This window comes from Cnephaeus nilssonii, assembly GCF_951640355.1.
Source record: "Cnephaeus nilssonii genome assembly, chromosome: 9".
In the NCBI taxonomy this organism is placed as follows: Eukaryota; Metazoa; Chordata; class Mammalia; order Chiroptera; family Vespertilionidae; genus Cnephaeus; species Cnephaeus nilssonii.
In genome coordinates this window covers 29221853-29236049 of record NC_137080.1, presented here as the reverse complement: position 1 = coordinate 29236049, position 14197 = coordinate 29221853, and the positions used below count along the sequence as shown (strand labels likewise).

Below are 14197 nucleotides of genomic sequence, written 5' to 3'. Positions count from 1 at the left end.
CAGGCCTTTACGGTTGATTTGAGTTGTCCGTCGATGCACTGAAACATCACCCCAGTACCCATCCAGAAGAAAATGGTAGACTTGGTGCTTTCTGGTGTGGCTAGTTTTCCATCCTTTGTGGGCTGTTTTTGTTGCCTGTTGACTATTAACAGAGCAGTGAGGTGATAATGACTGAAAACCACAGCCTGGGATTAAGGGCTTCCTCAATGGGGCACAGGAACCAGTTGAATCATATCAAGACACCTCCACCCCCAGTCCTCAGTAATACTTCAGCACAGGTGAGGGGCTGTAAAAATGAACATCAAGGGGAAGCCTTGGAGGAAGGGGGCTCAAAGAGCAACAGTTGATGTAGGTGTGAGCACAAGAAGGGAGGAGTGGCAGCCACGCAGCCCACGGCGGCAGTAGGACAGAGGCATGTGCACGCAGATTTTGATGTACATGGTAGATTTTTCCAGCACCAGAAAGTTCAAAGCACCTCTTTCTTCTTCTGCAGCTGCTATCCTGTGTGTTCCCAGGCCCCATCTTGCCACTGCCTAAGGCCAAGGACTTGTGCTGGATCCCAGGTCTTTGGGAATTTGTCAGCTGCCTAAAGAGCAGTCATCACAGTGAAAAACCACCAATCGTGATCGGGATCATCACATGTGACCTAATGCCAACTCTAACCCCTTGCTGAGAAACGTTTTATCCGATCAGGCCGGAGGAATGCCATTCCACACCCTAAAGAACCTCAGAAGCCAAAGTCACCATCTGGGAGAATGTAACCCCCAGAGAGCCAGGGTTTGGGTCAGCCTCACTACCATTGGGTCCATTTGGAAAGAAGCACAGGCCCGATCTGCTGGGTGAGGCTCATTATTAATGTAGGGACAGGGGCCTGGTAAAATGACCATTGAGGACAGAGAGAAATAAAAGGAGCCCAGATAGCACCATGGTAACATGCACCCTACAGCTGCTATGATGGTGGTTGGGGAGGAAATTGAGTAGCCACCCCATCAACTGGGCGAAAGAGAAGACCATCTGTTTTCATAGCCAAGGCTTCTCCCCGTATTGTTTATACTCCTCAAGGCATAAGATCTGCTCCCTCCTGACCCTCCAAAATGTGTCCTCATCCTGCACCCCAACAAATCACTTCCATCATCCTTGCTATCCCTACCTTGTTGTTCCCTTGAAATACCCCTTCTTGCTTCTTTCCCCAAAACTCCATAATACCCCACTGTGCTATGGAATATCCAATTCATTATAGACAAATGTCTTCTTATTCTATATAATTTTTAAAAAACTTTTATAATGGTTTCATTGATTTTAGAGAGAGAGGAGAAAGGAGGATAGAGAGATAGAAAAATCGATGAGAAACATTGATAGGCTGCCTCCTGCACACCCCCTACTGAGGATCAAGCCCACAACCCGGGCATCTGCCCTGAATGGGAATCTAACCCCCAGAGAGCCAGGGTTTGGGTCAGCCTCACTACCATAGGGATGAGCTCTTGATTCATGGGTCGATACTCAATCACTGAGCCATACCAGACGGGCTTATTCTATATAATTTTATTACCCCACTCTTTTTCTTCTTTCTTACCTTAACAGGCATTTGGCTTTTCGCAGTGAGGCTTTTGCATCCCAGAAGCCCAGGAATTCTTCACTTCACTAATCCTCTGGTACTCTGAGGCAATAGATAAATTTTGGTGTGTTTTCCCATCCCCCCATCTCTTATCTAAGAACTATCTTCTCCACATCTACAGAAGAGTACATGCCAGCAGCCTCACTTATCCCACATCTGGATATAGCTGGGTACAGGAATGGCTATCTGGCCCAGGCTGGGCATTTGGAATTGGGACCCAAGGGCACTGAGCAGTCTCTCTGCTGGTTTGAACTGAAGATGTGTAAATTTAGATGTAAACATGTGCTCATAACAGCAGAGAAATCTGACACATTTGGGTGGATGGATGGATGAATGGATGGATGGATAGAAAGACAGGTTACATTTGATGATAGATAGATGAAGATAGATAGATGATAGATAGGTAGGTAGATAGATAGATAGATAGATAGATAGATAGATAGATAGATAGATAGATCCCTGTTTTGGGGGAGGAGTGATGGAGAGATGAAGAGAGTGTGGCCTCCTTGGCCATAGGTAACTTATTAGTTCCTGGTTCTAGGGCCTCATGATACTATTCAATTCTCCTTCCTGGTTTGGGGCTACTCTTGTATCCTTACTTTTAAAAGCTCTCTTCCTTGCCCTAGCTGGTTTGGCTCAGTGGATAGAGTGTTGACCTGCAAACCAAAAGGTCCTGGGTTCGATTCCAGTCAAGGCCATGTACCTTGGTTGCAGGTTCCTCCCCAGCCAGGTCCCAGTCAGGGCTTGTGCAGGAGGCAACCAATCGATGTGTTTCTCTCACATCAATGTTTCTCTCTATCTTTCCCACTCTCCCTAAAAATCAATGGAAAAATATTCTCGGGTGAGGAGTAATAAAAATAAACCAGTGAAAACTCTCTTCTTTCACTCAAACAAGGAAGTCTCTATTACTGTCCATGGAAATTTGTTCATTTTGATCAAATCTTTGCTATCAATTAGTACTCTTCTCATTCATATCTTACCGAGTCTCCCACAAATGTCACAGTGACCTTTAATTTCTTAATCTCACAGTCACTATGTTAAAAGTCCAAACTGACCTGTTTGGTTAGCACATGATGCCCTTACATAGTTATGTATTTTTGAGGTATGGTGTATTACTATAAAGTAATATGAATGACTTAGATGTCTAAATTAGTGTTATTCGCACCCAAATAATCATGCTGGGAGGAAAATGAATTCCCACAATGGAGTGGCACTAGCCCAGCAATTTCTAGAATGCCACTTCAAATCTTCCCCAGTGACGGTGTCTGAAAGGTAGATATGATTTTTAGAAAGAGCTACAGTTGTGCTATAATTGGGGCAAGGAAATAAAAAGAGGGATCAAACATGTTAGTCATATGACTTCCGTTAAACACTATTTTACCCAGCAACATCATAACTGGAACAGGCATACACTTGTCCAATAGGAAAACTCTAAAAGATAACATTCACTTAAAGACATAAGTTCTATGACATTCATTTTATATAAACCACATCCTTTATCATTATTATATATTTCTGTCACCTTCATCCAGGTATCTGGAACAGAAATCAAAGATTTAAAATGCCCAGTAGGTTGAAGAAGAGGGGTTTAATATATGTTTGTTATTGATGTTTAGGGTACTTAATTATTATCTAATAGAAAGTATACCTCTGAAGAAGTATGCCAAACATTCAGGGAGGTTAAAACATACATGAAGACAAAAGAAGATTATGGACCAGCGTGGATGATCTGAATCACGGCCATACATTAAGTGCCACACATTTAAAACATGGGAGCCACTGATCCAAAATTGAAGCATCGCACCTGAGATACTCCTGCCCTCGCCACAGCCCTGAGCTCTCAATGGAGCGAATGTACTTTAATTTATGTTGCAAGTTTCTTCCTGTTGTGAGGGATAAGCAATAGCTACTTTTTAAGCCTTCACAGAGGCATCAAGAAACTGCAAAGTAAGCTATATAAATGTCAAGTTTTAGCCAACAGGTCCCAGAGCGAGCTAGATCTCAGAAACTTTGCGAGGGCAAGCTAGTGCAACCTACTTCTCTGTGCAAATTTCAGCTACTGTGATCAAAGATAATGAGTCACCCGGGATGGTATTTTAAAAACACTAAAGCTGCTTCAGTTTTTTTTCCTGAGCTTCACTGTAACTGAAACTACTCTTGTACTTTGAGCCGAGATATGCCTCTCGTGCATGAATTACACACCTGACTCCAAGACTGAGTGATTGAGGTCCAAAGAATGCCCCGGTGTAAGGATAACTGAAGTGTGCTAGCCTGTAAATACTGGATTCCAGAATCCCATCACAATTCATCCAAAGTTCCTGTCTTCACTAGAAATCTGATGTGCCGGGTGGACTTTAAAATGGATAGAAATTGGCTGGGGCCTTAAAAAGATCTTTTGGTAGAAAGAGATGTTAATTCTGATGGTCTCTCTCATATGGGACTTGCAGTGTGAAGCGTGATGCGATTTCCTCCCTGTTGATGGGGGTCCATTTGGTGGTTTTCCATCTGGGTGAGGTAGCATGCAATGAGGGAAAGAGCGTGAGCTTTGAAGTCATAAAGATTTTGGTTTTGGTTCTACTACTTTCCTGCTAGCTGTGGGACGGACTTGGGTGGGTCACTCCACCTTTCTAAACCCAGGTTCCTTATCTAAAAGTGATATATCGCTATGTCATGCGGTGGCTATAAAGATGAAATGTGATAGCATGTGTAAACAATGCGGCACTGGACTGGCATGAGAGTTCACTTCCTTCTGACCCCTCCGGCCTGCACTCTGCCATCCAAGCCCCAGCACTAGCACCCCAAAGAGGCTAGATTCCATCATCACCAGCAGGAGGCTGGGCTGACACTCACCAATTCCCTTTCATGATTTTCTATACATGTCACAAAGCGTGCTTTGCCCCATATCCCCAGAGAAGCTCCAGTTATCTCATGAGTGGAGCTTTAAAAACACTGGTTAGTTCTGTTTGTTGTTCATTTTTTGGTTAATCCTCATCTGAGAGTATTTTTTCCACATTAATTTTTAGAAAGAGTAGAAGGGGGTGGCGGGGGGCGGGGGGGGGGGGGGGAGAAACGTCTATGTGAGAGAAACACATGGATCTGTTGCCTCCTGCACATGCCCCAACCCAGGTCAGGATGGAACCTGCAACCCAGGCACATGTCCTTGGCCAGGAATTGAACCTGGACCCTTCAGTCCATAGGTCAACACTGCAACCACTAAGCCAAACCGGCCAGGGTGTTTTGTTTTATTTTAACACATTTGGGAATAATAGCTTTTACCCAATCTTCCATTTATATTTTTATCACTTTGCCTGTTTTTTTTTGTTTATAAGAATTTATGAAAACTGAAACTTTGATCTTCTACCCCATGCACTTCCATCCAGCTGCCTTTCAACTGGTCAGCTGCACGACTGGCGCCAGGAATGCCTTGACATCTCCAGGGTAACGGGTCTGCCTTTGCTTAAAACTCTTTGCTCCAGGCCTTGTAGCCAACCCAGCTCTTCACAACTCTTCACAGTCCAGGCGTCCTCAAACTACAGCCCGCGGGCCACGTGCGGGTGTTTTTGCCGTTTTGTTTTTTTACTTCAAAATAAGATATGTGCAGTGTGCATAGGAATTTGTTCATAGTTTTTTTTTTTTAAACTATAGTCTGGCCCTCCAACGGTCTGAGGGACAGTGAACTGGCCCCCTGTTTAAAAAGTTTGAGGACCCCTGCTTCACACCATTTCCTTAACGGTCTCCAAAATCTGCACCCCAAGCATGCCATCCACACATAAGAATGTGTAGCCAACAGCAAAAAAAAAAAAAAAAGAAAGAAAATAAGGCCAGTCCAGACCTGTCAAAGCCTCAAGTCTACCATTCCAACTTCCGGTTAGTTCTCCCTGGTGCCTATCTGCCTTTGGCAAGGGTGTGATGCTTGTGTTTTAGGAGCTGGGAAGAAAGTTTCATGTCAACTTAGGTGCAAGCTTTATCTTCTCTAAAACACCATGATTTACAGATATCTGGTGTCAAAAGCGCCGACTTAAGGAATTTATGCATTAATTTGGTAAATATCTAGTAGGCACCCAGTATATACCAGGCCCTGCATTAGGCACTGAGAATACAAATATAAATATTAGTAAAACACACTTTCTTATTTCAGTGATCTTACAGTATAAGGAGACAAACCCATGCATATTTTGAATATACCATAGTAAGTCCCATAACAGAAGTATGCAAAGGGTGCCATCATTTACATGGCACTTTATTAAAAACATGTTTAAAATATATTTTATTGATTTCAGAGAGGAAGGGAGAGTGAGAGAGAGATAGAAACACCACTGATGAGAGAGAATCATTGATAGGCTGCCTTCTGCATGCCCCACACTGGGGATCGAGGCAGCAACCCAGCATGTACCCTGGCCAGGGATCGAACCATGACCTCCTGGTTCATAGGTTGATGCTCAAACACCGAGGCACACCAGCCAGGTTACATGGCACTTTAAAGTTCAAAGGCACTTTTCATACAAGAACTCTATGAACTAGGTGTTGCCGTTACTAGCCATTTCCAGGTGAGATATAAGGAAACCAAGCAGGAAAGGGAGGGACAGTAAGTTGACCAAGATCACACCGATAAGGACCATGACTCTGTGTCTCAAATCTTAGCTGTCTGTGTTCTCTCCTCCATTGTCCCTCGGTGTCCATGTCGGAACACTAGAACACACCCCTGTCAAGCTTGCAAATGCCTTACAAAAGTCACTGAAATTGTGTCTCCCAGGAAACAGTCGGATGCAGGAAACTATCATCCTCTGGCTTTGGCCTAGCTCCCTAATCTCCCTTCTCTCCCCTCTTTCGCAGGAACCCTACCGAGAGCCAAAGGAACTGCTGGGGTTTTTCTGCTGCTCTTGGGTCGTTTCAGGCCTTGGTGCTTCTGTGTGTCCTGTTTCCTCTCCCAAACACTCCTCCTCCACCTCACCCAAATCCATCTACCTGATGGATGGAGATAGCACAGCTTTCATCTCCTCCAGAAGCCCTCCCTGGTTACCCTTCCCAAGCCATTTCCTGTAGCCGAGTCTCCTGGGTTCTCCTCCAGGTCCAAGGCAGGGCACAAGTCATCACTCCTGCTTTACTGCACCTCAGCTGTTCATTTATTTTCCTGTCTTCCCCTCACAAGATTGTGAGTTCCTTTGGGATGTGTTTGCAGCCTCTGTGTTTAGCTCATTCGCTGTTTGTTGATTGAATATATGAATTAAAAAGTCAAGATATGCCCTCTTGCCTAGAGTAAACCCTGCAGTAGCTGGAGCTCAAAATAAATCCCACAGCTTCGCTATCAGTCTCAGAGCTACCACTGAACTACTGATGCAAACTGGAGTGTGCCCAGTTCAGGTATAATTAGCAAATCGTGCATCCTCTGAAAATAAGAACAAGAGTAATCACTATCATCGCCATCAGTCATTTTCCTAGCATAATCATGGCAAATAACAATGGCTTAGATCACTAGACATGCTGCTGTATCTGTCCTGCCACACCTTTTCTGCCCCCAAAATTGCAGAATCATGTCCTGTTACCTCTGTACACCCAGTGCTTAGAACAATGACCGGCACACTCAAGACCAGTCGAATGAATGGAAACTTCCCTGACTCAGTCCTTTCTAAGTGGCCATATTATTGGCATTGTGTGATGATTTCACCTTCCAGGCCACAGCTGGTATGAGTTTGCGTAGGTGTCATCAGATGAAGGACAGACACATAGGCTTCATTGTGACCTTTGACCTGCTTTGAAAAGGTGGTTTCAAATAGATCTTTTCTAGGAAATTTGAACTAAGGAATACAAAGAAAATTTTTCCCTAAATGTAGGGACAAGAACTAAGAGGAAGCAAAGGTAAGGATGGGGTAGTGTAGACAGAAGCCATGAGGTGGTGTTTGTAAATAGGTGGATGAGGAAGCACCTGTGAGGACAGTCTGTTCAGATTAGAGTGTGTTCCAGCCTTGGCTACAGGTCCAGGTGAAGATGAATTTTAAAATGTGCCAACCTCATGTACAGGACCACCATCAGCTTCTATAGAGGTCTTTGTGAGAATTAGATAAAAGATACGCCTTCTGGGACGAAGCCTGACCAATGGTCAGCTCCTGGCTGGCTAGAAGTCCATGGCCTTTGGGCAAAGAGAAAGGGTCCCTCTGTGGGGGAGGGGCACAGGGAGGCTGTGCATGTCCACACCAGGGGGCACTGCTTGACCAGAGCTGGGCACAGGCTCCACTTGAGCCCCCCTGTGTGCTCTGCCCATGACTCTTTGTACTCCCAGGAGGGAGGCTTTGGTCTTCTGTGAATAGAAACAGACAGAAAGTAAACTTAGAGCCAGATGGTCTTTGTTTAGCAAAAACCACTCTGAGTTTAGCAAATGGAAAGTGAGCAGGCATCCATTGTTCCCGACCTAGGGCAGCTCCAGCCCAGCTGTGACTGAGGGCCCTTGGGACCCAGCCTCCCAGGAACAGCATTATGCTTTCGGAGCAACCCCTGAGCATGCAAGCATCGACTCCAAGAGTAATAACCTTGGAGGTCAGGGAGAGGCACTCTGGGAGCACCAGCAAGGTGTGGACAAGCAAGGACTCCCCTCAGTGGGATAGATGACCACTAGCTGCCGACAGCAGCACTGGCTTGGCAGTTACCTATACACCTACATACCATGGAATACCAGGGCAAAGGGATGCTGGAGAGACGGGTCAGGGTACCAAACATCTATACATCAAGCTAATAAAGTCTTCCATTCATTCATACCTCCCCCTTTTTTTAAGTGGCCCCAATAGTTATCTGCTCTGTGCATCCCAACATGCAAGACTAAGAGTCATCACTTGAAGATGGCACTCCTCTTGGGCCTCCCTATGGCCTGACAAGTCCAGCACAGTGCCCGGCACACAGTAGGTCACAGTCAGTACTTGCTGAAAGCTTACAGCAGAAATTGCCCTGGGTTGTATCCTAAGGTTCTTTACTCGCTAAGCATTGGGCTTATCAGAAGAGCACATCAGAATCTACTGAGTATATTTAAGTCTCTAACATGAGAAAAGATTGATCTGAAAATTAATAAAACACCTGTCCATATACCACCAAAAGCTTATTTCAGGATTTTATTTTTTTAATGATAAAATGCCACTATATTTACAAAGAAATACTAGGTTTTTAAAATCCAGAACTTTTGATGAGTTCCAGAACTGTGAGTTCAAAAACGATAAAGCAAAATAGTGTTTTTATTAAGCAAAAAAAATCTCAGTTTTTATAAGCTCAATGAAAGGGCTTAAGTATTTAAATAACATTTTTTAAAAATGCATTTTATGAAAATATTTGGTTTCTTGGCACTTTTTGAGTGGATTTTACAAAATCCACAAAAACGTGCCTGGCCAGTGTGGCTCAGTGGTTGAGCATCAACCCACGGACCAGGAGGTCACGGTTGGATTCCCAGGCCAGGGCACATGCCCGGGTTGTGGGCTTGAGTAGGAGGTGTGCAGGCGGCAGCCGATTAATGCTTCTCATCATTGATGTTTCTGTCTCTCTCTCTCTCCCTCTCCCTTCCTCTCTCTGAAATCAATAAATACATATTTTAAATACAAAACAACATATAGGCTATGCTGACAACACGCATGCATTTTTGTCAAGTGAAAAAGTAACTGCTCACATCACAAGTTAAATAAAAGCCATTGAAGTCTGAGGTGCTTTTCTTGACAAAAATCTAAGTATAAAGCACAGACGGGGAAAGTGGATCCTCTTGTGAGGTCCCCACAGCATCAACACAGTGCGGGCACAGAGCAGGTCTTTAGAAATGTGTGTCCTTTTGGAATAATTCTTATTGCCAGAGTTGGCAAATTTTTCGAGGTCAAGTTTCAGGTTTTTAGTTATTTTTTCATGGGAGAGGGATGGAGAGGAGGCTGGGTGGAAGGTGGGGTGACCGATGGGGGTCGCAGGGAGGACACGGTTGTTTTGGAGTGAGGTTCTTCTTGACCAGCCCTTGGAGAACACCTTCAGCCTTCTCTTCCTTCCCCTCCTCTCCTCCCTCCCAGACACACATAATTGCAAAATGTGATGTCCTCTCCCCTCCCTCCACCTCACACTCTCCCAAGGACTCACACCAGGTAGTTGACTCATTATTAGAAATTAACCCTTAGAAGAAACTTGTTGACAAGAAACTGGAATCGAGAAAGGGAGTGAGAAAAGCTGCTTGGGAGGTGGCAGTAGTAGGAGAAAGTATCAATAGGGATGTGAGAAGGTCCTACACCAAACCCATCAACCTTACACTGGCCCAGGCCAACCCTGGCCACAGCATCACAGGACATATTGACATATACACGCCACACGACAGTCGTTCTCGAGCTTTGTTACACATTAGAATCACCTACTACCAGGCTGCACCGGATGCCAATTAAGTCAGAATCCCTGGGGGTGGGCCTGGGCCATACTGTTGGGTTGTGTGTTTTTGTTTGTTTGTTTGTTTTTTATTCCCCACGTGACTCCTATGTGTAACCAACTTTGAAAACAAGTGTCAGAGAGTCATGCTTCTCAAATATGAATGTATCTAAGCACAAGCTGGGGACCTTGTGAAATGCAGACTGGGGTTAAGTAGGCCTGGGGTGGGGCCTGAGATTCTGAGATGAGGCGGGTGCTGCTGGTCCGGGGCCATTCCGGTGAGGCTACATATAACCAACTGTGGGCGCTACCCATGTGTCCACGGCTTCTGGGGAGGGCCTGGAATTTAGGCTGCCCTCCCCCAGGCCAAGGGATGTTTGCACAAGGTGGCGCAGCCTCCCTGTGGTGCCTATAGGACAATCCCGTTACCCAGCCCGGTCATCTGGCTGAAGCTCACATGCCTGCAGAGGATACAGTACTCCGGGAAAACACTCTGTGTGTGTCCACGAGGGTCCAGACCACTTTTTTCTGAGTCTGAGAAATGCAGGCGCTCCTGGTCACGTTTAGCCTGCTCTTGCGGAATCCCAAGGCTCCGTTCTGAAAAGGGAACACGGTCACCTGGGAGAAGTTCACCTTTTACACGTGGGTCAGCATCCAGGGGCCCCAGGACAACTCCGCTGACAATTGTCACTCCCAATGTCCTTTCAGAACATACAGAAGACACAGAGTTCTCGGAAGCAAAATAACATTATACAATGAAGCCCATCGCTCACACGAGGTGCACTTTGCACACTCACATTTGAAAGGGTTTTCCTGCCCTTTTCCTGCCACGTGTGCCAAATGAAAAATGGTGATACAAGCCATGCTTATTTATCTACCACCGGACTAATTTTCAGTTGTCTCTTTAGAGCCATCTGAACAGTTCATTTTTGTAAAAATCAATAGAGATTATCCACAGGCTACGTTCAGTTTGGCCAAGACATAAAAAGCAAGAGGTAAAATAATGTCCGTTCAATGCTTTCCACAGTATGAATTCACCAGAGGGGTCTTTTTAATATATATATATATATATATATATATATATTTGTTGATTTCAGAGAAGGAAGAGTGAAAGAGATAGAAACATCAATGTTGAGAGGGAATCATTGATTGGCTGCCTCCTGCACGCCCCCTACTGGGGATGGAGCCTACAACCGAGGCATGTGCTGTTGTCTGGAATCTAACCTGGGACCCTCCAGCCCACAGGCCAATGTTCTGTCCCCTGAGCCAAACCAGCTAGGGCGCCAGAGAGGTCTTTACACAAATCCCACGCCCTACCTCCCAGGACCTGTACTGAACAATTTTAACCAGCTCTATCCAGTTTGATCTGCAAAGTCAGATCAATAATGCCTTTAATGTTTTCTAAGTATACACATTGTGCGGCACAAACAATATTACAAGAATAAGAAAACTGAGGTCTTTGGTGGAAAACAGAGCTAGCTGGCCGGAAGCGTGCCTTTTTTGATCAGGAAACTCGGCTGTAGAAGTGGGGTTGAGTTAGAGCTTCGGCTTGAGCCCAGGCCCGAAAGGGGTCAGGGTGGGGGACAGTGTTCACCTGTGCACTACTGTGAGGGCCTTTCGCTGCTAAGGGTATTCTTGATGTTCGTTTTATTTCCAACTTCCAGTTCCTCAATTGAAAATTAGAAAAAAAAAAACTGTGGAAACTTAACCAATCTGGTGGACTTTTTTTTAAAGTTCTGCAGTTCTTGTTCCAAAGCATTTAAACATGATTAATTTTTTTAATCCTCATAACCTCCCCATTTGGTAGGTGGTTCCACATTCTTCACTCCTAATTTGAACACCGAGATGTGAGAGACAAGGTTACGTGATGCGCCCCATGTTACACAGCCCCTGGCACCTGGCGGGGCTCCTGGTCCCGCCTGTCCCGGGGCGCAGGGCGGCCCCCAGGGCCCGCCGCGCCGAGTGGAGCCCAGGGTCCGCGGCCGGGCTGCGGCAGTGAAGGACCAGATGAGCACACAGCGGGCCGAACTTTCGGCACCACCTGCACGGGCTTTTACAGGGAGTCCTCTGGCCAGCAGCATCCCGCACCCCCACCCCCAAGAACGCTGGATTTCAGACACAGAGCAGTTGGGAGGGTGTCCCAGACCTGCACTGGCCCAGCCCCCCAAGTGACAGGACCGCACCCTTCCGAGGGACAAAGTCGCGCTCAAGACCAAGAGAAGGTTCCTCTTCCTGATGGCCCAGCCTGCGGACCAGAGCGGCCGCGGGAGCGCTCCCTAACCCGGCGGCAGCACCCTCGCCCCGGGAGACGCGCGCCCACCCGGCCCGCAGCCCGCAGCCCGCAGCCCGGCTCCAGCATCTCGGAAGCCGGGGACCGAGCCGCAGGCACCCTAGGAGGGCGGCGCGGGGAGTTCAGCTTCGCCCTGCCCCTACCTCCCAGGCCCTCCCCTCCCCTCCCGCCGCCAGCCTCGGAGACCAGTGCCCGAGGACGCCCCGGCTGCAGCCCGGCCATTGCCGCCACCTGCCCGCGCCCGCCTCCCCCGCCACGGCCGGCCCCCGGCGCCCCAGCCCTTACCTGAGCCCGAGATGTGCACCCGGAGGGGGCGGCCCCTGCTGGAGCAGGACGACAGGTCGCTCTGGGAGCGGCCACGGGGACTCGGGTCCCCCGGCAGCCTGCGTAGGGCCCGCGGCGGGGCGGACGCCTCGGACTCAGAGGCTTTGGCCGCCACCTGCCCGACCGGCTCCCCCGGGGGCTCCGCGGGGCTCCGGCCCGCCTCGGCCATCGGCTCCTCCGGCTGCCGGCCCGGAGCGCGGGGTGGGGCTGGCGCCGAGGGCTGTGCTGCCGGCCGCGCCGCGCCCCCCAGGCAGTGCGAGGGGCCGGGAGGCTGGACGCCGGGCGCCGGGGAGCGGGCGGGAGGGCGGGAGGAGGAAGAGGAGAGAAAAGTTTGCACAGGAAGGAGCCGCCTACAGCCTGCTCTCGCTCCCGGGCGCCAGCCGCAGGGCGCGGAGCCGGCCGCCCTCGGTGCCTGCGAACCTGCCCAGCTGCTCCTCCCCCAGGGGCCGGGCTCTGCCCTCGGCGGGTGGCAGCAGTAGGGTCCCTCTGGCTGCCACCCAGCCAGCCGGTAAGTGGGGCTCGGGCGTCAGGAGCTGGGATGCAAGGTCAGGGTTAACAATACCATGTCCATTACTGGGGGCGGGGGGAGGGGGGAGATGCCATATACACACACTCGAGCCGCCGCGTAGTGGAACGGAAATGACCATACCCCGTTTACAGGTAAGACACCGCAGGGCCCGGGCGCTGGCGGGATAGTGGCAGGTCCTGGAGTCCCTTAAGTCAAGTCCCATGGCCTTCCCTTGCCTGGAAACTCCTTCCTTCTCTCCCGCTCACGGTGGCCCGCATCCCTGGATTTCTGTCTGCTGGGTAAACTCAAAGGTCATGTTTAAAAGACAAGTGTTCCGAGAACTGAATAAATAACACAGATTTGATGTCCGAGTCAGTGCTTTCTGACGGAAGGACAAGTCTCTGGAAACATCTTCGTTGACTCCATGCCTTGTAGGGGTTTGCAAAATGGGCAGCGGGGATTTTGCTGTTTCAGCTGGTGATTTCACAACCTAACCTTTATCAGTTTCCTGATTAGGCCCCCAAGTTAGGACTTGCCCAGAATCAAAAGGCTGTAAAGCAGCCTCAGCCATAGATGGGCAGCAGGAAGAGATGAGGGGATGTGTGTGTGTGTGGTGGTGGTGGTGGTGGGGGGGGGGGTTGCAGGTTAGCAATGAAACTTTATTGATACACACATGCCCATATTCCAGGTGCTACTTCAGACACTTTGCACATATTATATCTTTTAATAAGAGAAGCAACACAAGCAGAGGACGTAAGAAAAAAGAGGGACAAAATAAGGGGTGTGGATCAGTAGACAAGCGGATTAAAAAGCTGTGGTACATTTATTCCATGGGATGCTATGCAGCAGTAAAAAAGAAGAATCTCTTACCCTTTGAGACAGCATATCTCCAGGTGAAATGGGTCAAAGACAAGTATCACATGATCTCACGCATATGTGGAATCTCATTAACAAAATAAACTGATGAACGGAGTGGATCCAGAGACGTGGAAGCATGGAACAGACTTCGGAATCTCGGAGGGAAGGTGGGGGAGGGTGGGTGGGTGGGAGGTAATCAACCAAAGACCTTGTATGCATATATGCATAACCATGG

The 14197-nt window shown here is 48.0% G+C and overlaps 1 protein-coding gene across 4 annotated transcripts in view; it reads right to left on the bottom strand.

Annotated features, from left to right (window-relative positions):
• PHACTR2 (phosphatase and actin regulator 2) overlaps positions 1–12832 on the bottom strand; it is a 220779-nt gene extending 207947 nt beyond the window's left edge. Inside the window, exon 1 of one of the 4 annotated variants that reach the window (XM_079780933.1) lies at positions 12558–12832. In XM_079780933.1, the coding sequence (XP_079637059.1) occupies positions 12558–12765 (208 nt within the window). In that variant the 5' untranslated portion in view covers positions 12766–12832. The remainder of the gene's footprint in view (positions 1–12557) is intronic. The other 3 variants (XM_079780934.1, XM_079780937.1, XM_079780938.1) reach the window with 3 other exon arrangements.
• Between the last annotated feature and the right edge of the window lie 1365 nt (positions 12833–14197).